This window comes from Oryctolagus cuniculus, chromosome X, assembly GCF_964237555.1.
Source record: "Oryctolagus cuniculus chromosome X, mOryCun1.1, whole genome shotgun sequence".
Classification (NCBI taxonomy): domain Eukaryota; kingdom Metazoa; phylum Chordata; class Mammalia; order Lagomorpha; family Leporidae; genus Oryctolagus; species Oryctolagus cuniculus.
Genome location: NC_091453.1, coordinates 10,862,030 through 10,887,903, shown reverse-complemented (window position 1 = coordinate 10,887,903; position 25,874 = coordinate 10,862,030). Strand labels below are relative to the sequence as shown.

The 25,874-nt window shown below is 42.7% G+C and overlaps 2 protein-coding genes across 5 annotated transcripts in view; one reads left to right on the top strand and one right to left on the bottom strand.

The window, feature by feature from the left end:
• Positions 1-7,728: 7,728 nt before the first annotated feature.
• Positions 7,729-10,491, bottom strand: LOC100345882 (large ribosomal subunit protein eL42-like). Its single transcript, XM_008272469.4, has 3 exons — positions 10,410-10,491; positions 9,676-9,788; positions 7,729-8,324 (listed from the first exon to the last, which is right to left on the bottom strand). The coding sequence occupies exons 1-3, from the start codon at positions 10,489-10,491 to the stop codon at positions 7,995-7,997; spliced, it is 525 nt and encodes a 174-aa protein (XP_008270691.4). The 3' UTR covers positions 7,729-7,994.
• Positions 10,492-11,331: 840 nt separating this feature from the next.
• Positions 11,332-25,874, top strand: part of PCYT1B (phosphate cytidylyltransferase 1B, choline) — a 123,564-nt gene continuing 109,021 nt past the window's right edge. The window contains exons 1-2 of one of the 4 annotated variants that reach the window (XM_051827647.2): positions 11,332-11,683; positions 21,173-21,250. In XM_051827647.2, coding sequence (XP_051683607.1) covers positions 11,609-11,683; positions 21,173-21,250 — 153 coding nt within the window. In that variant the 5' untranslated portion in view covers positions 11,332-11,608. The remainder of the gene's footprint in view (positions 11,684-21,172; positions 21,251-25,874) is intronic. The other 3 variants (XM_008272466.4, XM_070067216.1, XM_008272468.4) reach the window with 3 other exon arrangements.

Here is a 25,874-nt window from a genome sequence, read left to right as displayed (position 1 = left end):
TTTTAAGAGTTTATTTTATAATAATCTGCTTTAAAAACCAACCTGGAATTACAAAAATTATTTAAAGGGATAGGCAGGAGGGGAATATCTGCTACATGTTACTAAAAATATAAGTGTGCTGAAAAGTTATGTCTATGTGTATAAATCTGACACCTTCCAGAGCCACATATAAATTATCAAAGATTGTGTCTTGATTAATTGTTACTTTTTTTCCCAAGGATTTATTTATTTATTTGAAAGTTAGAGTTACAGAGAGAGAGGGAGAAACAAAAAGAGAGATCTTCCATCTACTGGTTCACTCATAAATGGCCACAATGGCTGGGGCTGGGCCAGGCTGAAGCCAGGAGCTAGGAGCTGCTTCCATGTCTCCCACATGGATGCCGGGGTACAAGCACTTGGCCCATCTTCCTCTGCTTTCTCACATGCATTAGCAGGGAGCTGGATTAGAAGTAGAGCAGCGGCCGGCACCGCGGCTCACTAGGCTAATCCTCCGCCTTGCGGCGCCAGCACACTGGGTTCTGGTCCCGGTCGGGGCGCCGGATTCTGTCCCGGTTGCCCCTCTTCCAGGTCAGCTCTCTGCTGTGGCCAGGGAGTGCAGTGGAGGATGGCCCAAGTGCTTGGGCCCTGCACCTCATGGGAGACCAGGATAAATACCTGGCTCCTGCCATTGGATCAGTGTGGTGCGCCGGCTGCGGCGGCCATTGGAGGGTGAACCAACAGCAAAGGAAGACCTTTCTCTCTGTCTCTCTCTCTCACTGTCCACTCTGCCTGTCAAAAAAAAAAAAAAAGTAGAGCAGCAAAGACATGAACCAGCACCCATATGGGATGCTAGTGTTGCAGGCAGTGGCTTTACTTGTTATGCCGCAACACTGGCCCTGGGATCATTACTTTTATTTTCCTCTGTTGGCATAAATATTTAGTGATTAATTATAATCAGTGACTTACTGTGTTATGCCTATAGTACTTTGACACAATGCACTTGCTCCTAAAACTTCCTGTCAATATTTACTTGTATTTTACGTGTTGTAGATCTCCTTACATTTTTAAATTAAACCTTTTGAGATAATTGTAAACTCACATGCAGGTGTAAGACTTAATAAAGATCCCATATAGCCTTTACCTAGTATCTCCCAATGGTAACATCTTGCAAAACTATAGTACTGGGGCCGGTGCTGTGGTGCAGTAGGTTAATCCTCCGGCCTGTGGTGCCAGCGTCCCATATGGGTGCAGGTTCTAGACCTGGCTGCTCCCCAATCTGATCCAGCTCTCTGCTAATGTCCAGGGAAAGCAGTGGAAGATGGCCCATTGGGCTCCCTGCACCTGTGTGGGAAGCCCGGAGGCGGCTCCTGGCTTCAGATCGGCTCAGCTCCGGCCTTCAGCCATTTGGGAAGTGAAACAGTGGATGGAAGACCTTTCTGTCTCTCCCTCTCACTGTCTGTAACTCTGCCTCTCAAATAAATAAATAAAATCTTCTAAAAAAAACTATAGTACCATATTCCCACCAGGATATTGACACTGAAATGGTCAAGATACAGGACATTCCTATCACTCCGCATTCCTCACGTCGCCTTTATACAGCCATACCTGCTTCCCTCCTCCGCCACACCTACCCTTGATCACTGGTGACTACTAATCTGTTCTCTATTTCTATAGTCTGATGTACAAGTCTATGCAAGGACATGTTTTGTTTTTCTTGGGTAAATATATGAGTGGAATTCCATAGTCTCATGGTAAGTACAAGTCAATGCTAAAATAAACTGCCAGAAGCAGAAAGGCTAGTTCCCTTTGACATAGCTGTCATTCATTTCACTTATTCCTATACCATAATCAACTAATCGATTGTTATGATTTTGCTTTAAACAGCTATCATTTAAATCAATTAAGAATATGAAAAACATGGGGCAAGCATTTGGCTCAGCAGTTAATTCCCACGTGGGACACTTGCATCCCATACTGGAGTGCCCAGTTTGAGTCCTATCTCCTCTGCTTCCAGCACTTCCTACTAATGCACACCCTCAAAGACAACAGTTATGGTTCAAAAGCTTGAGTCCTTGCCACCCACAAGGGGCACCTCGATTCAGTTCCAAACTCTGGGCTACAGCCTGCCACCCCGCCCCCAGGAGTTGCAGACATTCTGAGAGTGAACCAGTGGTTGGAAGATCTCTTTTTGTCTGTCTCTGTGTCTCTCTGTGTGCCACAGCCTTTCAAATAAAATGACAATTAAAATTTTAAAAATAATAAAAAATGTTATTTTACCTTATTTATCTTTATTCCTTCTCTGATGTGCTTCTTTACATAGATTCCAGTTTCTGACCTATATAATTTTCCTTCTACCCAAAGAATTGCTTGTAGCATTTCTTGCAAGAAAAGTTCTGTAGGATGAATTCTTTTAGTTTTTGTTTGTCTAAGAAAGTCATTATCCCTCCTTCACTTTTTTTCTGACTCAGTAGCTTTTTTTGTAGAGTTTTTAAATTATTTTTGTTTTTAGTTTTTTCAATTTAATTTAAGGAATACAAACATCATGCATTTAATATTTTTAAGACTGCATATAATGAGAAGCTAGTTCAAAGCAGTATTTTTTCCTTTTAAAAACGATGAACAATAATTGTATATATGTGTAGGATAGAGTAGGACATTTCAGTACACATATACAAAATACCCTGATCAAATCAGGGCAATCCAGGGGCCGGTGCTGCGGCACAGCAGGTTAAGCCGCAGTCACATATGAGCACTGGGTGAACACTCAGCTGCTTCACTTCCAATCCAGCTGCTTGCTAATGTGCCCGGGGAAAACGGTGGAGGGTGGCCCAAGTGCCTGGGCCCCTGCCACCCACAGGAGACCCAGATGGTGTCCCAGATTCCTGGCCTCAGCCTAGCCCAGCCCAGGCCACTGCAGTCATCTGGAAAGTACCCGCAGGTGAAAGTGCCTTCTCTCTCTCGCTCTTGCTCTCGCTCTCGCTCTCTCTGTAACTCTGCCTTTCAAATAAAAAAATATACCTTAAAAAAAATCAGGGCAATCCATATGTCCTGCTCTATGCATTACTTTATGACTGGAGCCTTGGAGCACCTCTCTTCTATTGGCTCATAAGATATATAACAGGCTATTGCGAACCACAGCCAGCCCTGTGCTGCGTAACACTAGGACCTTGTTCTTCCTAACTCTGATAACAGCATTTTGAAAGAAAGAAAGGTGAATACATTGTAAATAGCATTTAATTCCCTACAGGAGAATAATTACTCAAAAATGGTAATTATCCAAAACAGTGAAAAATTTAGCTAGCATTAAACAGGTCCTATTCTTTTGATATTAAACAGATGGACAGGATCTAACTAGCATTAGAGATAATGGAAAACTTTCATAGTTGGCATAACATTTTTGTTGAATCAATATTTCAAAAATTCCACAAAAGATTATAAAAATCAAAATAACAAATTATAAGCAATTAAACTTGAAAAACATAGAAAGAATGATTACATATTCATAATAATGGGAATTAAAATAAGGTCATCTTCTACTTTTTCACAAAATATTCTTTGTTCTCTGGGTTTTATACATCATCAAAATCAGAATAAAAGAAGTCAAGAACACTTTGGATCATTGCCAAGAATTGCTTTAGGATTTCCAATTCTCTTGTTGCTTTTATGTTAAGCAAGTAAAGAGAATTTGTTGTATTTTTTATTTTTTTTATTTTTTGTTTTTTTTTTTGACAGGCAGAGTAGACAGTGAGAAAGAGAGACAGAGAGAAAGGTCTTCCTTTTGCCATTGGTTCACCCTCCAATGGCCGCCACGGCCGGCGCACCGCGCTGATCCGATGGCAGGAGCCAGGTACTTATCCTGGTCTCCCATGGGGTGCAGGGACCAAGCACTTGGACCATCCTCCTCTGCACTCCCTGGGCACAGCAGAGAGCTGGCCTGGAAGAGGGGCAACCGGGACAGAATCCCGTGCCCCGACTGGGACTAGAACCCAGGGTGCCGGCGCCGCAAGGCGGAGGATTAGCCTAGTGAGCCGCGGCGCCGGCCCGTATTTTTTATTCTCTAAGTTGTTCTCAACCAAATTTTCCTACTTCCCTTTGAAAGGATGAGTTTGCTAGATATAAAAATTTAAGTTGGCAGAGTTCGTTTTTTTTATAGGATTTATTTATTTATTTATTTGAAAGAGTTACACAGAGATAGGAGAGGGAGAGAGGGAGAGAGGGAGAGAGGGAGAGAGAGAGAGAGAGAGAGAGAGAGAGAAAGACTGGTCTTCCATCCGTTGGTTCACTCCCCAATTGGCCGCAATGGCTGGAACTGTGCCGATCTGAAGCCAGGAGCCAGGAGATTCTTCTGGGTCTCCCACACTGGTGCAGGGGCCCGAAGACTTGGGCTATCTTGTACTGCTTTCCCAGGCCATAGAAGAGAGCTGGATCAGAAGAGGAGCGGCTGGGTCTTGAACCGGCGCTTCAGGCCAGGGCATTAACACACTGTGCCACAGTGCCGGCAGCAGAGTTAATTTCTTTCAACACTTAATCATTTAAATGTTTAATTATTAGTTTTATTTGAGAGTCAGAGAGAGAGACAGAAATATCTCCCATGTGCTGCTCACTCCTCAAATGCCCACAGCAGTCAAAGCCAGGAACTGAAGACTCAATCCAGATATCCCAGGTGGATGGCAGAGAATCAATTACTTGAATCATCACTTGCTATCTTCCAGGATCTGGATTAGCAGGAAGGTAGAAGTGGGAGTGGAGCCAGGACGTGAATCCAAGCACTCTAGTATGGGATATAGGTGTCCCAAGTGGTAATAGAACCACTTTGCCAAACATCTGCCCTTTCTTTTAAAGTTTCACTCTGCTCTCCTCTTAGTTGCATGCTTTCTGATGAGAAGTCCACTATAATACTTTTGTTACTCTTATTTTTTTTTTTGACAGGCAGAGTGGACAGTGAGAGAGAGAGAGAGACAGAGAGAAAGGTCTTCCTTTTGCCGTTGGTTCACCCTCCAATGGCCGCCGCGACCAGCGCGCTGCGGCCGGCGCACCGCACTGATCCGATGGCAGGAGCCAGGAGCCAGGTGCTTTTCCTGGTCTCCCATGGGGTGCAGGGCCCAAGCACTTGGGCCATCCTCCACTGCACTCCCTGGCCACAGCAGAGGGCTGGCCTGGAAGAGGGGCACCGGGACAGAATCCGGCGCCCCGACCGGGACTAGAACCCAGTGTGCCGGCGCCGCTAGGCGGAGGATTAGCCTAGTGAGCCGCGGCGCCGGCCTTGTTACTCTTATTTTTAAAAAAAGATTTATTTACTTATTTGAAAGGCAGAATTGTTTTAAACTTTTATTTAATAAATATAAATTTTGAAAGTACAGCTTTTGCATTATAGCGGTTTTTCCCCCCATAACCACCCTCCCACCCAGAACCATCCCATCTCGACACCCTCTCCCATCCCATTCTTCATTAAGATTCATTTTTGGCTGGTGCTGCGGCTCACTAGGCTAATCCTCTGCCTGCGGCACCGGCACACCGGGTTCTAGTCCCGGTCGGGGCGCCGGATTCTGTCCCGGTTGCCCCTCTTCCAGGCCAGCTCTCTGCTGTGGCCCGGGAGTGCAGTGGAGGATGGCCCAAGTCCTTGGGCCCTGCACCCCATGGGAGACCAGGAGAAGCACCTGGCTCCTGCCTTCGGATCAGCGTGGTGATCAGATGCAGGTATTTGGGGAGTGAACCAGCAGATGGAAGATCTCTCTTTCTCTCTCCCTCTCTCTCTGCCTTTCCATTGAATGAATGAATGAACAAAGTTTCGGTATTGCTGGCCGGCGCCACGGCTCACTAGGCTAATCCTCCGCCTGCAGCGCCGGCACCCTGGGTTCTGGTCCCGGTCTGGGTGCCGGATTCTGTCCCGGTTGCCCCTCTTCCAGGCCAGCTCTCTGCTGTGGCCCGGGAAGGCAGTGGAGGATGGCCCAAGTGCTTGGGTCCTGCACCCGCATGGGAGACCAGGAGGAAGCACCTGGCTCCTGCCTTCAGATCTGTGTAGTGCACAGGCTGCAGCGGCCATTGGGGGGTGAACCAACGGAAAAAATGAAGACCTTTCTCTCTCTCTCTCTCTCTCTCTCTCTCTCACTGTCCACTCTGCCTGTCAAAAGAAAAATAAATAAAAAGAAAAAAAAGTTTCAGTATTGCCATTTGACAGTTTCACCCTCTGAAAACGACTTTCCCCCAGGGAGAGGGCCTTTGTGTTGAAGAAGATTCTGAAAAGGTCTTCCTGCCAGGGTCCCCAGGACAACTTTCTCAGCTCCTCACAGAATATGATGAGATTCCTGGGGGGAAACTCACAGAAATGTGCCTCCCCATAACCGCAGCTCTCAGGAGTCTCTTACTTCATGCTAGTCCACACTCAGCCTCCAGCAAGCCATCAGAGTCACTGTTCAAGTTTCTACTAGTTCATGGCTCTGGCAGCTTCTGCTCCAAGTAAGCATGGCTTTAGCTATCCTGTGTAGGTGTCTGTCTCTCCAGATTTGGGAATGACACTTTGTCCTCCTACCTCAGTTCTGTGATGCACCTAAGAAAAGGCACTGATCTGCAGTTTGTTCAGCTTTTTATTTATTTGAAAGGCAGAGAAACAGAGGCAGAGATCTTCCACCTGCTGGTTCACTCCCCAAATACCTGCCAACAGCTGGAACTGTGCCAGACTGAAGCCAGGTGTTGGATTTCAATCTGGGTCTCCCGTGTAGATGGCAGGGGCCCACCCCAACCACTGGAATCATCACTCACTGTGTCCCAGGGATGTGCATCAGCAGGAACCTAGAATCAGGAGAGAAGCCTGGACTCAAACCCAGCTACTCCAGTATGGAATATGGGCATGCCAAGTGTCATCTTACCTGCTGTACCAAATGCCCACCCCAAAATGGCCCAAACCCAACTACTGTGGTCATTTGAGGAGTGAACCAGAAGATGGAAAATCTTTCTGTTTCTGTCTGTTTTCTCTCTGACTTTCAAATAAATAAAAATAAGTAAATAAAAAATTTTAAAAGAGGTGATTATGTACTGGGGGCACCACTCTCATTAATGAATGCTATTTTCAGAGAGTAAGCTCCTGATAAAATGATAAATTTAGCCCCCATCCTTCATGTCTCATGTGAGCTAGCTTGCCCTTTTGCCACAGTATGATGTAGCAAGAAGGTCTTTTCCAGATATGGTCTCTTAATCTTGGACTTCCCATCCTACAGAACTACAAGATCAAAAAACTTCTATTGTTGACAATTTACCCAGTCTGTGGTGTTCTGCTATAACGACAGAAAGTATATGAAGACAAGTGCCATCAAATATATTCAAATATTATGCAATCAATCTCCAGGATCCTTTTCATCTAACTTAACAGAAACCATACCCACTAAACAACTCCACATTCCACCATGTCTGCAGCTCTTGGCAACCACTATTCTATTTTATATCTCTGTGAATTTGACTACTCCAACTACCATATATTAAATCCAATCATACAGTGTTTAACTTTTGTGATTGGTTTATTTCACTTAGCATAATGTCCTCAAGGTTCATCTATGTTGTGGCATTTGTCAGAATTTCCTTTCCTGTTTAAGGCTGAATAATATTTGAAAATACATCTATAACACATTTTGTTCATTCATTCCTCCATCAGTAGGCACTTGGGTTGCTTTCATTTCTTGGTTATTATGAATTATCTGCTAAGAATGGCACCATTTGAAGGCACCCTTTTACCATGCAATCATCTTGGCACTTTTATTGAAAATCAATCTACTACATAGATGTGGGTCTATTTCTGAATTTTCCATTTTGTTTTATAGATATCCATACTAGTGGCAATACTACACAGTCTTAACTACTGTACCTTTATCGTAAGCCTTAAAATGAGGGGATTTGAATTCCTCAGTACTGTTCTTTTCAAAATTATTTCTGCTAATCTGTCTTCGCATTTTTATGTAATTTTTAGAGTTAGTTTTTTTAATCTTTAGATTTTATTGTCTTCATAACAAAACAGAAGACGAAGATTAGAACTTGATCACTTGCCCGTTTCTCTTATCTCCTCCCAATTCAAAATGTTTACATCTCTTAATAGCCAACATTCTCTTAGACCTGCAGTTGGGATCCATGCACTCAAGCCTCAGCACAATCTTCTTTGTAGTTTTAGCCTTTTTCCGGAAAATCAGCTTAGTCTGTCCCCCATAGCCACTCTGCTTCCTATCAAAATGCTGCTTTCTCTGGGCATACAGAGAGTCTTTGCCCTTCTTATACCGTGTCACCTTGTAGGGCTGGTGCTTGCCACGCTTCTTACAGAAGGTCCGGCACATTTTCGGAACATTCACCACGTTGCAGGAGCGCTATCGGCACGGAAAGCTAGAGCTAGTTTCTATCAGAATGCTGGCCGGAATTTTGACTTGGATATCATTGAATTTATAGATTCATTTGGGGGATATTTTGTATCACAATACAGATTGTATCAAAGTACAAAATGTAACAAAATACCTTAGAATAAGTAATTTAAATACAGTAGATATTTATGCTCACAGTTCTCGAGGCTGGAAAGTTTAAGATCAAGGCACCATGGGATTTGCGGGGCGAGAGCCTGTTCCTCGTAAGTGACACAGGACATCTAAATGTTCCTCTAAGAAACACGAATGGATGCAGTTGTATTATCCACAGTCATGAACATCTGAAGTTGGAGTTGTTCTTAGAAATCCTTTCTCTTGTGGCCTGTCCCACGAAACAATTTCTTCAGTTTCACATCTGAAGGTGAAGACTCTTGTTTTGGTAGGTGAGAGAGTGGAGACAGGGAAGGGCAAGGGAAAACAGACACAATGAGTCAGGCTCTCGAGTCAAGTGCAGAAATTCTGCATCACACAAAGACCACTGGGAAACAACAAAAGTCATAAGAAAGATGGAGAGGCATTAAAAAAAATCAGTCTTTCTCCCAGTAGTTTCTCACCAAGCAGAAAGTCAGTCTCTCTCTGAGAACAATGTGTCCAAAATCCCAGCAATGCATGAAAATGATTGTTATGAGGTGGAGGAAAGAAAATAATGTCGAAGCTACTTGGCTCATTATTCGAACAGCTTAGAGAAGTACTGTTAATGGTCTAATGGAGCAACAAACTTCAAAGATACTTATTTGCTATGTACTTATCTGAATGAGTGACAGAGAAAAGGAGAGAGAGAGAGAGAGAGAGAGAGAGAGAGAGAGAGAGAAATCTTCCATCTGCTGGTTCACTCCCCAAATGGCAGCAATAGCCAGGGCTGGGTCAGGCTGAAGCCAGAAGCCAGGAACTCCATCCTAGTTGCTCACGTGGGTGGCAGAGGCCCAAGTACCTGGGCCATCTTCTGCTGCCTTCTCAGATCTGTTAGCAAGAAGCTAGATCAGAAGTAGTGCAGGTGGGACTTACACTGGCATTCCAACTGGTATCGTAAGTGGTGGCTTAACCCATTGCACCACCCCTGCCTCATTTCTTTCAGAAGTATTTCCCACTGTCAAATCAGCAGGTTGCACAGGTTGTTGTGCAAATAGCTCTTATGCTATTCTTTTATCCACTCAAAGCACACCAAAGAAGACAAAAAATAGTGCAATGTCAATGCCAAAATAATTTCCTCACTGAAAACGTTTACTGAGCACCTAATATGTGACATGCACTGTTGTAGGCACTGGGTATATCAGCAGTGAAGCAAAGTCCCTGACCCTACATCCTCCTGGGAGAGGCCAACGATAAACCAACAAACATAATACATCCCGCGGTAGCTGCCACAATGAAGCGAAATAAAGCAGTCGGAGGGGTGTCTTAGTCTTTTTCGTGGTGCTATAACAGAATACCGCAGGCTGAGTAATTTATCATGAATGGAAATGTATTTGGCTCACGGCTCTGGAGGCTGGGAACTCGGAGAGCATGGTGCTGGCATCTTGTGAGGATCTTTGTGCTGCCTCATCCCACGGCAGAAGGCAAGAGCAAGGGACGAAGGGCGGGCAAAAAAGGGCAAGAGCAAGAGGGGGCCAAATTCGGTTTAGAACAAACCCACTCTGGAGATAACCAATGACTGTCATCCATTCTAATCCCCTAATCACCTCTGTTGGGCCCCACCTCTCAACACTATTGCATTGGGAATCAAGTTTCCAACCCACGGACTTTGGAGGGCACATTTCAAACCACAGCAGGGGGACTAGAAAGTGGTGAGTTGGGAGTGGTAAAATAGTTTATTCATTTAAGTCGGGGAAATAATCAGTTTAACAGCAGTTGTATACCGATTTATAATTCCATGAAGGGGGCTACGGTTGTAATCATCATCCTTTCTCACCTGGCTTCAGGCTTGGCCGATGTCCAGTGGAGGGCCTGAGGCTGCTGTTGGGCAGGAGTCAGCACACAGAAAGAAGACCTGGACACAGAGAGAAGGAGGGCAGACATGTTGGGACCACTGTCACTTACACGTCTGTTTGTCACCACAACAACCTGTGCAAAGTAATGGCTCCTGCTTCACTTCTGCATGCCGAATCTTGCGAAGATTCATTCCTCTTTTGGCCAGCTTATCCCAGAGCCTTAAGGGCAGGATATCCTGGGAAACCTGCTTCTAGCTTCCCAAAGAGGCACACTATGCACTGTCATGCTAGATTTCCCGGGGGGCCACTGACAGAGCCCTCGAGCAACTGGCATGGCACCCAGAGAGGGTGTGGGATGACTGAGGAGCGTCCTGCCTCGGACCCTAGAAAGTTGTACTGTCCCGGAAATTGGGTCCTAAGAGAAAGTTCGTAAGGGTTTTCCTGCTGGCATGGGACACAGGAAATCTCTGCCCGGCTAAGGTGAATGTGGGTGGCTGGTAGTCTTCATTCTGAACTCAGGTAACGGGGTCAGCAGACGAAGTTTCCCAGAGCACCCTGGTGCAGCCAGATTTAGAAGGAATCTTTTTGTCAGAATGGCCCAAGCACTGCAGAGTTAAAGAAACTGACACGGTTATCTGTGGGGACATTATCTTAGCACAGATTATGAAGACCCCGCATTGTTAAAATGTACAAATTCATTATCAATAGTGGTGAGAATGGCTCCTTAGAAGAAAGAAAATGTACACTAGAATTAAAGTGTGTGAGAAAGATTTATTTTCTCCATCCTTATTCTCCTACTCAAAGGAAGTGCTGAGTTGTACTTAACACTTTGAGATCTTGACCACTTTTTATCTTGGAAAAAAAAAAGCAAGAGAAATGTTTGTCATTCCGGGAGCATAATCGGTTGAGCCAGCGGACAATGACATAGTTAATTCACCAACGGAATTTGTTGCCATAGCTCCAGGGAGGGACAGGGTAGATTAAACAATGGCCTTTTTCACAACCGCAGCTTTCACCACAACCTGCCTGTCCCCACACAACAGGCCATCAGAGCACCAGTCCCAGTCTGGAGCACAGCAATTGTCAACGAACGACAGCCTAGAGGGACAAGTGGAGGCTTGTGGCACACAGAGGAGGAGCACCCAGGAACTTGAATCTCTGCTTACTCCATAACTGGGGCACTCCTATCTCCTCCAAGCTTATCTCCAAGCACTGGGCACAGGGAGCTGGCTTGACCTTTGGCCAAGTGCCCAGAACGAAACCTTAAAAGGGCTCCAAAGGGAAGAGGATCCCAGAGAAGAGAAGGACATGGTGGGCTGCCACCAGGAAGGCACCATGGAAGAAGATACCAGGGACAACTGCACTCCCAAATTCTTACGCAAGGTAATGTCGATGCTTTCTTTGTCAATTTTTGCCTCTGAATATCAAAGTCAGTTGGAAGCATCAGGTCCTAGGTGTCTGCAAATGGAGCAGACCTGTGCCAATTAATAGAGTACTAACAATGGAAACGTTATTCTCTCCATCTTCAGATCATAAAAATGAAAAAAAAAAAGAAATTGTGGCTAATCTATATTTCTGTATCCCCTTACAAAGTAGGTAAGCTCCCTGAGTAGAGTTAAATGATAGGAACAAATTTGCTTTCTAAAAAAAAATATAGTCAAATCAATGCAAGGAAATGTAGATAGTTCAAGGCAAAGGATGAAGCTGTGGGAGTTCAAGGGCCCTGGAGAAATGTTCTCACAGAATGTTTATTATCCTATAGTGGGAGAAATTCTCCTAGTAGAGATGTCACAGAATCCTGATTAGAACATCTATTTCTGAATTCTACTTATGCAACTGTCACATAAGTGACAATATGCACATGGTCTTTTACAGAGGACAGCGAGTGCCCCATTAAACTGTAAGAGTTCTTCTAGAGGGAGAAAGTGTAGGCAGTGGGACCAAGTGACAAGAGGGACTCCAGGTGCTCTGAAGAGATTTGAAGCCAGAGGGAGCTTCCCAGTAACGATGTAATTTCTTCGCCGAACAGTGAGGTGAATTTCACGCCACCACCCTGGGAGTGGGTTCTCAGGCCTCGGGACACCTGCTCTGCGCACACTTGCCTGTGACTGCAGCACTCCTTCGGAGCCTTCCCATGCCCTTTGGGATGGGCATGGATGCCTGGGTGAAGCACCACATTCCCCGAAGAGTATTCTGGGGCCTTACCTAGTGGACGCTAGAGCTACATGACAGATAGAGCATTTCCCCCAACTGATCCCTTTCTCGGTCCCCTCTATGTGATCTCATATTTGGAGAAATCTGCATATTGAAGGCCCATGTGTTTTACCAGATCATGTTAATGGCATGCCAGAGGACAAAATCACAGTAACATAAAGATCTTAATTGGCTTGATTTTTGATTCTGTAATCAGGTAACCCTTCATTCCATAAAATAGAGTAAGTGTCCCAGTGAGCTGAGAAGAGGAGGTAAGTATCATAGAGAGGAAAGGGCTGAAGAAAGCAGAAACAAGCACTAAAAAGTGATTTTCCTTGTAAGGCAGGGACAGAGTGAAAAAAAGTAACTAATTAGTTAACATCAGGTTACTTCAGTTACCTTTTTCGGTGTAAGGATTAAAACAGAGGGAACTTCATTATCATGCCAATGGAAACTGGCCTGTTTGAGAACTTTGGCTCTAATTTTGATTTCTCAGCAGGTCAGATAAACAGCTTGGTGATGTGGACCTGTAGCGTGAGTAGTCTCCATTTTGATTTTTAGCCTGGTCTTTTGGGGGCCTAGTGCAAGAGCTTAGTCCAAAACAATGGTTTCTTTTTTAAAAAAAATTTTTTTTTATTTGAAAGGCAGAGTTAGAGAGAAGCAGAGGCAAAGGTAGAGAGAAAAAGAGGTCTTCCATCTGCTGGTTCACTCCCTATATGGCCACAATAGCCAGAGTTGGGCCAATTCGAAGCCAAGAGCCAGGAGTTTCTTCCAGGTCTCCCATTCGGATGCAGGGGCCCACATTCTTGGGTCATTTTCCACTGCATTCCCAGGCCATAGCAGAGACCTGGATGGGAAGAGGAGCAGCCAGGATATGAACCGGTGCACAAACGGGATGCTGGCACCACAGGTGGGAGCTCAGCATATGCCACAGCGCCAGCCCCAAAACAATGGTTTCTTTTAATCTTTACTTAACAGGGGAATCAGGAGACATTTATATCATCACTCATTGATTCATGCCTCTGTACCAGATTTAGTTCTTGACGGGTACAGTTATAAAAAAACTGAGATGATCTTTCTATGCTCCAGTCATGCAGAATTAAATCTGTGCAAATATCACTCTGGACTCCTCTACTGTCAGTGAATTAAAAAAATAAACAAAGGCCTCTAATTTCACGGTCTCCTAATAATATCACTTGTACTCACAATCATGACTAGCATGTTTTAGTCTTCAGTGGATGGCATGCCTTGTGCTAAGTACTTCCCATGCCTTATTTCATGTGAGTGTGTTAAATAAAAGTGAGGTGGGGGCTCAAGCTCTCGAGCACTCACCTATCCTGCTAATTTGTGCTTCGATTTCTCCCAGTTAAATGGAATGGTCTATTTAACCTCCTTAGACAATGAAAACGTACTACATTCTTAATTGTAATAATGAAACAGTGATGTCATTAACATTTTTATCATGCTTTTCAGTTCTCAGCATGCAATACCTTTCTTACACAGGAGATCTCAACTGCTATAAATTTAACTTTCTGACTGCCAGTCCCCCCCCTTTTTTTAAAAAAAAAAAAAGGATTTTTTTTCTTTCTTTATTTGAAAATTAGAGTTACAAAGATATCCTCCATCTGCTGGTTCTCTCCCAAAATGGCCACAACAGCCAGCGCTGGGGCCAAGCTGAAGCCAGGAGCTTCTTCCAGGTCTCCCAAAAGGGTAGCAGGAGCCCAAGCACTTGGGCCATCTTCCACTGCTTTTCCCCAGGCACATTAGCAGGGAGCTGGGTCAGAAGTGGAGCAGCCGGGATTGGAAATGGCACCCATATGGGATGGCAGTATCACAAGCAGCAGCTTTACTTGCTACAGCACAATGCTGGCCCCTGCCAGCCCCTTTATGCACCATATACTGATAACCGCAAGCTGACACATGACCATTTCTGCCTATTACTATTGGCGTTACTAGCTAATAGTACAAGCACACTGTCATTAAACACTGTATCTGAAAGTTGAGGATAATTATGAATTTAATATTTTAGAGTTCTCAGGGAATAGAAACTTCCTTTAAATGATAGAGTTGGTTATTTATTTTCTGCATATTTAATTTTACATTTGGTTGGCATCTCTTTGGAAACAAAGACTATCTCAAACACTATCTTATTTCCTTTCACCCAGATGCTGTGGGGGTAGATATTATTTATATTCTCATTCTCACATGAGAAAATTGAAGCTCCCAGAGGTTAAGTGAATTGTCCCAGATACTAATGGTAGAGCTGGAATTCAGATTCCTAATATTAAATTTCACTTTTTCTTTAAATTTATACTATCATTGAATAAGATAGTCACTAACCATATAGGTCAGCTTAAATTTAAATCAATTAAAATTCTGCAGTCATACTAACCACATGTCAAGTGCTCAGTTGCTCCATGTGACTAGTGGCTACCCTGTTTGAACAGTGCAGATACAGAATATTCCATAATCACAGGAAGCTCTATTGACTAACACTGCTTTAAAGCATAATGTCTTTTAGATATGTTGACATGTGTCCTCAAAATACACCGCAGTTCCATTACAAGTAATATGAATTTAAAATTTTGCAGTAAAATCTAATTCATTTGAAGTCTCTTCATTTGCATAGTACCAAGTTAACTTTCATCTGGAAATTAATAATATAGATAAGAGTCAAGGAGACTGTTAAACGCACTTCAGAGACCAAAGATTTTTGAGCATCATCAAATAACTCCAGAGGCACACTTAGATGCAAGCAATTGATATGATAATTACACATCATTTTTATTTATTCATTAAAACAGGGATCCCCTAAGGTCCTCTTGTAGGAAATAATGTGGTTAGCCTAGTTATTTCTAGCAACCCTTCTGCTATTTCAAAGTTCTCTGTAAAATCATTTTATACTACTACTGATTTAGCTTCCTCTCCTCTGGATCATAAAATAAATTGGTAGCATAAAATACGTTCACACTGAATTTTTGACTAACTGAATATCTTATTTCAAACCTTTTGCTTCTTCCTCTAAACCCTGTGATTCCCTGGATGGGGTTCTCTTGTGGGTACTGCCTTGAGCCTAGCACACAGTAAGGAGCCTGATACATGTCTGCTGATTCACTACCACAGACAGTTCTTTCAAGATAGCACTCAGAAGCAGACTCCTATCTTCTACAATAGGCACGGAAAACATATCTTCCATTTTTTTCTTTTCCCTTTACCAGTCTTTGCTGCCAAGTCTTCATGGTGAGATAAGGGCTTCCTGTTTACACGAGGAGATGCCTCCTAGACATTCAGGTGGGAAGAGTGGAATTGTAATCTGGCCTGAGGGTTTCGAAACAAAATCTGCTGGCTCCTGCAGGAGGGGGAGCTCAGTGGCAAGCATGTTGCTTTCTGGGGGCACCAGTCATCAGTTAGCTTCAACAGTCCTTGAACGCTATGTTGAGCACTTCTGCTAGGCTTTGCGCTGGTTCTAGGTAATAAATAGGACAGAAGAGCGAATCTCTGGCTGTGTAGAGAAGAATGGCACTTGCATTTCTAAATCCTTAAATAAGGTTGTTTCTTACAGCTTGCCAGGACTGGCCAACATCAAACATTAATGCCTTTTTAGCAAAAATAAAACCCAATCCCTCAATTTATCAGTAAGCTTTAAAAAATATGATTTATTGCTTCCTTATCTTCTTTAAGGAAGATTTCCAGCCTGCAGGCATAAATAAAGAAAATAAACAGACAATGTAAGTGTGTATTAAATATTTAGTTTTTATTAAACAAACTAGAACTAATTTACTATTTAGATATTAGTAAGTCACTGAAAAGCAGATCTTATATTTTTCCTTTTTTAAAAAAATGTGTTTATTTGAAAGAGCAAGAGAGACAGAGAAAGACAGAGAGATATCTCCTATCCACTGGTTTACTCCCCAAATGGCTACAACAGCCAGGGCCCAGCCAAAGCCAGGAGCCAGGAACTCCATCCTGGTCTCCTATATGTGGTTGGCAGGGATCCAAGTACTCAGGCCATCCTCCACTGCTTTCTCAGGTGTATTAGCAGGAACCTGCATTGGAAGTGAAGAGGCCAGGACTAGACCTGGCACTTGAATACGGGACATGGTCCCAAGCAGTGGCTTAACCCACTGTGCCAATACACTGGCCCATATATTTTTACTTTATGTTCCAAAACATCATTAGGCCTTCTCTCTCCTCATCTCTGTAATTTCTACACGTGAACTCTAATATTACAGGAACAGGAATGTATTTGCCCAATCTTCAGCTAACTGGACAATCTTTGTCTCCCTTGGAAATGGTTGTAGGCTGATTCAAGAGTCTCACGTGCTCTTAACTCAATCAGCAAATGTGTAACTGCTCCCATGGGCTGCTCCGCTGCTATTGCTCTTTCTGAACATTGACGGGTACAGCACAAGCTGACTCTGAATTCTGCTCTCTGGAGCGCACTAACCTCTCTCTCTATAGTAGATCCCCACCCTCTGTGTTCCCCTAAGGCACTCCCGGTGAACACTCATTCCCTAATTGTTCCTCAGCTCATGGAAATGGCCCACTTACATGCAAAAACATGTGGAGAGAGGGCCTCGTGTCAAACTAGGGGTTCCCTGGTCTTCTGAGGGCTGGGGACAATGGGGAGAAAAGTAGGCTTAGTGTTTTGTCTCATTTTTGTTCTTTATTCTCAAGGACTCAGAGTCAGCTTTCCAATACAATGGGATAAAGAAAATAGTGGAATTGGCATACAACTAATTTTTCCCATTCTCACAATGAGGCTGCAAAGTGAGAAAATATAGTCTTTATTTCAATTGCACCCCAAGTACTAGAACATTTTAAAGTTCTCTTTGTTGTTCCATGCACTACAAATTCATTTCCTCTCTCTCTCTTTCTTTCTCTCTCTCTCCCTCCCTCCTTCCCTCCCTCCCTCCCTCCTTCTCTCTCTGATAAGGAAAGGAAATTTTTAAAATTAGAAAGTATTGTCCAGGACAAAGAGAAAAATAACATTTCAAATCTGTTTTCCTTGGCTCCATTATGCCATAAATACAAGCATGGAAGAATTTAAATGATGCTGTCTTCTGAAAGCAAATACCAACATGATTAGAATTTTTTGTAGTACCTTCATATTTAAAGATAATCTTCAAGAATTTGCCCTACATATTCATTCTTTTACCTTATTTATTTGAAAGACGGAGACAGAGAGAAAGCACTCCCATCTGTTGGTTCATTCCCCAGACGCTGAAGCCAGGATCTTGGAACTCAATCCTAGTAGCCCACAAGAGTGGCAGGGACCTAAATATTTGTTTGTTGCTTTTAGAATTAAAAACTAAATTTATTTTTCTGCAAAAACGGTGAAATCCATAAACAGATTTTTCATAATATGCATTTCTATGAACTTTTAAAAATAATTTTTATTTATATAAGGTGAACAAATTTCATCTTTCATATATACAGATTTAGGAGCATAGTGATACCTCCCACCCTACGTCAGGACCCAAGCACTTGAGTCATGAGTTGGGACTTGAACCTAGGCATTCAAATATGGGATGTGAGTTTCCCAAAAACCCATCCCTATAGTCTTTTTTTTAAAGATATTTATTTATTTAACAGATAAAGTTACAGACAGTAAGAAGGAGAGACAAAGAGGTCTTCCATCCACTGGTCCACTCCCTAAATGGCCACAATGGCTGGAGCTGGGCTGATCCAAAGCCAGGAGCCAGGAACTTCTTTCAGGTCTCCCACACGGGTGCAGGGCCCTCCTCCACTACTTTCCCAGGCACATTAGCAGGGAGTTGAATCAGAAGAGGAGTAGCCAGGACTAGAACTTGAGCCCATGTGAGATGCCGGCACTACAAGTGCAGGATTAACCTGCTGTGCCACAGCAACGGCCCCAATAGTCTTGAAGAGTATAGATTATTCATCTTAGATGTATGGCTATCTTGAATGAGTAAAAAGGAATTCAAATCACAATTCTGTATCCTACTTGCCCAAGGAGAGTCCTGTATTTTTCCATCTAGTATCACCTCTAGGTCATCCAGGAGAATGAATGGGTTTCAACCCAATCTTTTTATTATTATTATTTTATTTTGTTTAAGGACTATGACTTCATGCATTGAATATATACAGATAGAGAACACGATGATTCCCCACCCTCCTCCCTCCTACCCATACTCCCACCTTTCTTCCTCCTCCCTCTTCCTTTCCCATTCTTACTTTTCACAGAGATCAATTTTTCAGTTAATTCTTATACTCATAAAATTAACCCTAGACTAAGTAGAGAGTTCACCGATTAGTATGAAGAGAAAAACAAAACAAACAAGCAAAAAAAATAATGTTCCTCAACAGTCAAGGCAAGGACTGTTCAAAATTAATGCATCTCACATTGTCAGTTTCACTCCTATAGATGACATTTTAGGTACTCTATTAGTTTTCACACATCAGAGAGACCATATGGTATTGTCTTTTTGTGACTGGCTTATTTCACTAAGTATAATGGTTTCCAGTTCCACCCATTTTCTTGCAAATGAAAATATTTCATTTTAACTGCTGTGTAGTATTCCATAGTTTATACATACCATAATTTCTTTATCTAGTCCTCAGTTGAAGGACATCTGTCAACCTAATCTTTGAGGTATGGATTAATGTTGGGTGGACCAATTTCAACTTGACTCCAGCCTCTACATTGTTGACATTATCATTAATACCACCGACAAAGATATTGTAATCATTATTCACAAGGCTCTGCACCCAAAATGGTGCCAAGCTTCTAGGGTTGTTTTATGTTTCCAATGTCTGAAGACCAGGTGGGACTCGCTTGCAGACATCACAGACTGTAGGCTCACCATTCTACAATGCTTCCTACTTTTTCTCAGGGGGCAAGAGCTGGACCAGCCACTGAGCAAAATTGGTAAGACTTTGTCACATATCTGCCTCATAAACTCTTACCCATGGGACTAATACACCTTTCCTTAGGATGACAATTTAAGGGCTTTCTTAAATACCACAGAAAGAATTCAAGGCAAAAGAAATGGAGAATTAATAAAAGAGCTTTGTAGAGTTTTCTCCATTATACAAGGTAACAGAGAGTTGTAATCACTAGGAAGCATAGTAGGAGCCTTCTTATCATATATAATGGGGACTAGTAGATCAGTTCATTGAAAAATAAAATAGTCATAATGAGGAATCATTTAAAAATGATAGATACATACATTAAACATTTTACTTAAATTTAAAATATACCTGTATTATTAATTTGCCAATCTTTTGATTAGACCACTGATTAGAGCTCTGTGTTATCTTTTTTCATTAGGCAGACACATACACATTGCCTGTTATTTCCATTTTTGGTTTATTCTAATTGAAGTTAAAGCCTAAGATACTTTCAAAACACGCTAGGTATAGAATCCTAGTTTTTTTTGTGATTTTTCTCCCCCTAGCTTTTACAGTTGTCTTGCCCTCAAGCAGTTCAACAGAAATTAAAAATAATTTTCCCAAAATATTTAGTTAGCTTATGTGGAAATGGGGAGAGAGAGAGAAGAGAGAGAAATCTCTGATGGTTCAGTCCCTAAATGCCTATAACAGCAAGGGCTGGGCCAAGCCAAAGCCAGGAGCCCAGAACTCAATCTGGGTCTCTCACATGGGTGTAAGGGGCCCAATCACATCATTATTAGCTGCCTCTCAGGCTCCACATTAATAAGAAACTGGAACTAGGAGCAGAGCCAGGACTTGAATCCAGGTACTCTGATATGAGATGCGGGTGTTTCAAGTAGTAGCTTAACCATTGGACCAAATGCCTGCCTCTCAACAGCAATTTTTAAGTCATATAATCATATGTTTCTTTTGAAAGCAATTTCATTTCTTTTTAGATAGACTTATTTATTTGAAAGTCAGAGTTATAGAGAGAGAGGGAGAGACAGAGAGACAGAGAGAGAGATCTTCCATCTGCTGGTTCACTTCCCAAATGGCCACAACAGGCTGGGCCAGGCCAAAGCCAGGAGTCAGGAACTTCTGGGTCTCTCACATGGGTGCAGGGGCCCAAGCACTTGAGCCATCTTTTGCTGCTTTCCCAGGTGCATTAGTAGGGAGCTGGATCAGAAGTGGAGCAGCCAGGACTCGAACTGGCGTCCACATGGGATGCAGGCTTTGCAGGTGGCAGCTTATCCCGCTATGCCACAACGCCAGCCTAGTTTCTTAAAAACAACTTTTTTGCATCGTTTTATAGGCTCATACAATATTTGATCAAATTATATAATTATAAATCACAAGTGTAACAGGCATAAACAGGTCTCAAGAAAAGATCCGTTAATTCTTGGAAATTCAAGTGGTGGGAGCACAAGTGCCCGGGCATTCTCAGAGTTGTTTACCCACTAGCCAGAGGCATTCCGAGCACTCTTAGAGGAAATGGAAAGCATTGCTTAGTTCTGCAGGTTGACCCACTTGGCGGCGGCTTAAGGTAATCACTGCTGTTCTTTTTTGTGCATAGTGTTAATAGTCAGGCACAGATCTCTTCATGTTTGTCTTCCATAACTCAGGTCTACTGCAATATTTCGCAAGCATCTATCTACTTTTGTGATAGGTGCGCAGGAGATTCAAAGACACATTTTTAAAGATACAATGTATAGTATACAATTTAATGTGGGACTTTCTTGGGTTTATTTATCGGATTATGAAACCTTCACCACAATTTAATTTTAGAACACTTCATCACCCCGCAAAGGAATTTCTGTGTCGAGTAGGAACGATTCCTCATCCCCCCAACACTCTCAGCCTCAGGTAAGCACTAACCTACTTTCTGTTACATGGATTTGCCTATTCTGGACATTGCGTATTAGAGGTATCCTATAATATATCATCTTTTGTGTTTGGATTCTTTCACTTAGTATGTGTTTTCAAAGTTCATCCAAGTTGTGGCATGTCCCAGTAATTCATTCCATTTTTGGTCTAGATAATATTCTATTGTATGGATATACCACATTGTGGATATGCCACAAGTTGTTTTTCCATTCATTAGTCAACAGACATTTGAGTTGTTCCCACTTTTTATAATTTGGAATAATGCTGCTATGACATTCATATAGAAGTTTTGTGGACATACGCTTTCAGTTCTCTTGGGTATATACCTAGAAGTGAAACTAGTAAGTCAAATGGTAACTCTATTTTTCACTTTTTTGAGAAAGTGACAAACTGTTTTCCAAAGATACTGCGCTGTTTTATATTCTCATCATCAATCTCTCCATCTTCTCACCAATCCTTGTCACGCTGAGTTTTAAAAAATTAATATTATAGCCATGCTAGTGGGTGTGAAGTGATATCAAACTGTCATTTTGGTTTGCATTTTCTTAATGGCTAATGATATTGAGCATTCTTCGTGTGCTTGTTGGCTATTTGTAATATACTCTTTAGAGAAGTGTCTACTTAAATATTTTCCCCATTTTGAATTGTGTTATTGATCTCAAAGGCACATCTTTGTTCTGACATGTTAGGTCAGAACATTCTTTATTGCAGAGAGCTGTCCTGTGACACTGTAGGATGTTTAACAGCCGCCTTAGCTTCTACCCACCAGATACCAGCAGCACTTCCCATGTGACACTCAAAACTGTCTCTCAACACTGTAAAATAACACTTTGGGGGGCATAAAATTTCTCCCAATCAAAAATACCGCCCTAAAAGATCATCCTTAGTCACTAAGAAACGCTAACGCGGAAACATAACTCAGTTTCAGTGGAATGGTGGAGGCAGAAGCATCTGAGTGAGTTGAGGATGATTTAAGAAAATAGACCCTGGGGGGCTGGCGCCGCAGCACACTTGGCTAATCCTCCGCCTGCAGCGCCGGTACCCTGGGTTCTAGTCCCTGTTGGGGTGCCGGTTCTGTCCCGGTTGCTCCTCTTCCAGGCCAGCTCTCTGCTGTGGCCCGGGAGTGCAGTGGAGGATGGCCCAAGTGCTTGGGCCCTGCAGCCTCATGGGAGACCAGGAGGAAGCACCTGGCTCCTGGCTTCGGATTGGCGCAGCGCGCCGGCTGCAAAGCGCTGGCCTCAGCAGCCACTTGGGGGGTGAACCAATGGAAAAAGGAAGACCTTTCTGTTTGTCTCTCTCTCACTGTCTAACTCTGCCTGTGAAAAAAAAAAAAAGAAAAAGAAAATAAACCCTGTAGACCATGGGAGTATAATTCACACTTCCTAAATTTGGTTGGTGTGTTAATTAACAATATTAGAGATAAATATTCAGGTTACAAAGGAAGATTAGGTAACATTATGATATGCATAATAATTCAAAATATTAACACAAAAAGAGTAGTAAGACTGCTTATAAAAGTATCACAAGTGGGGTACACCTATGGGGCAGGCATTCCGCTAGCATCCCACATCGAAGTGCCTGCCTTCAAGTCCCGGCTCTGCTCCTACTTTGAGCTTCCTGCTAATGCACACCCTGGAAGGCAGCAGCTGATGACTCAAGTAATTGAGTCCCTACCACTCAGTGGGAGACCTGGATTGAGTTCATGGCTCCCAGCTTCAACAAGGCCCAGCCCTGGTCATTGCAAGCATTTGGATAGAGAACCACTGAGTGGATGATTTCTCTCTCTGTATCTCTGTCTCTCAAATTAAAAAAAAAAGGTGATGTTTGTAGAACAGTATGATTTCTGGGAAAGAGATTTGCTGTGAGCTGGTTTCTGGGTCAGAACATCACCCCTTGACCCTCTCAGGCATGCAGTGCAAATGACTACTAAGTGGGCCCTCCCTTCACGGTAGACAAGCTCTCAGCTTCTTTTCTCCCGTAGGACTGTGTTTACATATGTCTCAGACACAGATAGTATGCTTGCAAGGCACAGCATCCATCCAGCTAGCTCCTTCAGCAGGTCCATTTCTTGGGAGGACACAAAGGACTATGTAGTAGAATCCACTGCTGAAAAGCAGACCTCAGCAAAGCTAGGAACCGGGTAGCTTTGAGTCTCAGTGGCGGCCATTTTGTCTATTTAATGCTGTGCCTACAGCCCTATGACTCAGCTCTCGACCCACGTGGTCTCCATGCTTTAGTTCTTAGTCCTGAGGGAAGGAATCTGGGGATCCAAGGAACTACTGCACAAGCAATGCCTTGGCTGTCTTGGTCAAGTAGCCCAGCATGATTCCCTGGGCTGTGGGATGGGGGCAGTTTTCATAAAATGAGTGTAGCTGGGTGAGGGAGAAATAAAGAAGTAGGAACCATATCATAGATCCTTAAGCAATTCCACATCTGTACATATTCCACTCCCCACGTTTTATCTCCTCAAACGATTTTACTCCATTGTCCCCTGAAATGCACAAAGCACCTCATAGAAAGGGCCTTACTTACTATTGTTTAACAGTTGGTACACAAGTACCACTATTCATCCAAGTCTTTCCTTCAGTGACTATAGCACTGTGGGCTTGACTTCAAGTATCCTGACTCTAGAAAGGGGGTGGAGGGTAAATTATACATCATGGTTTTCATATAATAATGCCATGGTAACCAGGTGTCATCTCAATGGTGATGGGGTATTTCAACAACAGAAATACAGTCTGTGGGAAGCACCGTCTGAATTCCCTTCATTACAACCTTCCCCCATGGGCATAATCGTTGGTAACAAAGACTATGGAACGGTTGGGAGATGTTACATCCTCTCCACTAGTTAATAAAGTGATGCCCTGCCTTCATAGTCTATTAATTAGGAAGGTAATCAGTGCATGCTTTGAATTTCCTATTTGAAACTCAAAGGCAATAAAATCAGAACACTACTTAGATTTTTTTCTCATAAAGAAATGAATAACAAATTAGGGCCACGGAGCTAGAGTAATCACATTTTGAATGATTTCTCCTGAGCATGCCTTTAATAACCTCTACGTGTTGTGTAAGAAGAACAAAGAGAGACAAAGTTAATTACCCAGGAAAAGTTTCATCAAGGAATTTTGGTTACATGAGCCTGGGTTTCTGAACCTTGGTACTACTGTCATTTTGAGCCAGATACTTCTTTGTTGCAGACAGGGGAAAAGGGGCATCCTGTGCATAGTTGGGTGTTTAGCAGCACCCACTAGGTACCAGTAGTAATCTCCTCTGCCAAGTGGTGACAACCGAAAATGTCACATTTTTAATTGTCCCCTGTGGGGAAGAATCACTTCCTGTTGAGAACCAGTGAATTAACTGCCCATCTCCTGGGGTCCTGAGGTTGCTGTTTTAAACCCTCAGAACAAAACAGTTCATACCAGATCCTTCTTCATTTTTAGGGAAATCATTCAAGAAGAAATTGTATCAAAATTTCTTGTGCAGATAACCAGAAGTAGACAAGAAAAACAAAGCATAAAAGATAAAAGTAGCAGACAAAAGAACAAAGCAAGGTCTATTAAAGTATTTAGGGCATTCAGCTAAACACTTTACTTGTATTCAATTGCCACAAAACCCTCAGGGGAATTATGAACCTTTTCTTATTCTTGAAGAAACTGAGGCTTAAAGAGGTTAGGATACTTGCTCAAAAACACAGTTTGTAATTGAGTAGTGGAGCTAGAAGTCTGACAGCAAAGTTTTGGCATTTATGAATATTGGCTTATTTATCTTTCTGAAAAATATAATTTTTAAAAAGAGTTTATTTATTTATTGGAGAGGCAGAGTTACAGAGAGAGAGAGAAAGAGAGAGAGAGAAAGATCTTCCATCTACTAGTTCACTCCCCAAATGGCCGCAATGGCTGGAGCTGAGCCAATCTGAAGCCAGGAGCCAGGAGCTTCTTCCAGGTCTCCCAAGTGGCACATTACCAGAGAGCTGGATTGGAAGTGGAGCAACTGAGACTCAAATCAGCACCCATATTGAATGCCAGCACTGCAGGTAGACACTTAACCTACTATGCCACAGCATCAACCCCTAAAAATATAATTTGTATGTGTGGAGTTTCAAACATATACAAAATTAGACAAAGCAGTATATTCCCTATACAATGTATACATGTGTGGACATATCACATTGTACCCCCATACATCTGTACAGTTATGTGTCAATTAAAAATAAAATAAAACCTTAAAATTTAAAGTAACCAAAAACATAATTTCCCATTTGTACTATTCATGTACTCTCCACCTAGCTTCAATGGTGAGCAGCTCATGACCAATTTTGCTTCACCTAAAGCTTTTGAATCTCAGCATTACTGACATTTTGGGCTGGATAATTTTTTGTTGAGCATGTCAAGCACACACATAAGACAAGGCAAGGTCAAGGTCTCACTGATTCGACTGGTGAAACTACAATGAATCACTTTCAGATTCAGACAATTTATTACTATGTTCACAGTCAAAGAAACGATAGCCAATGGTGCCAGCTTCTCCTGGTTCTCGCCCCACAAACCAAAAAGAACAACACTGAAACAAAAGGGGCCAGAAGACCCTGACTCCCACTGCTATG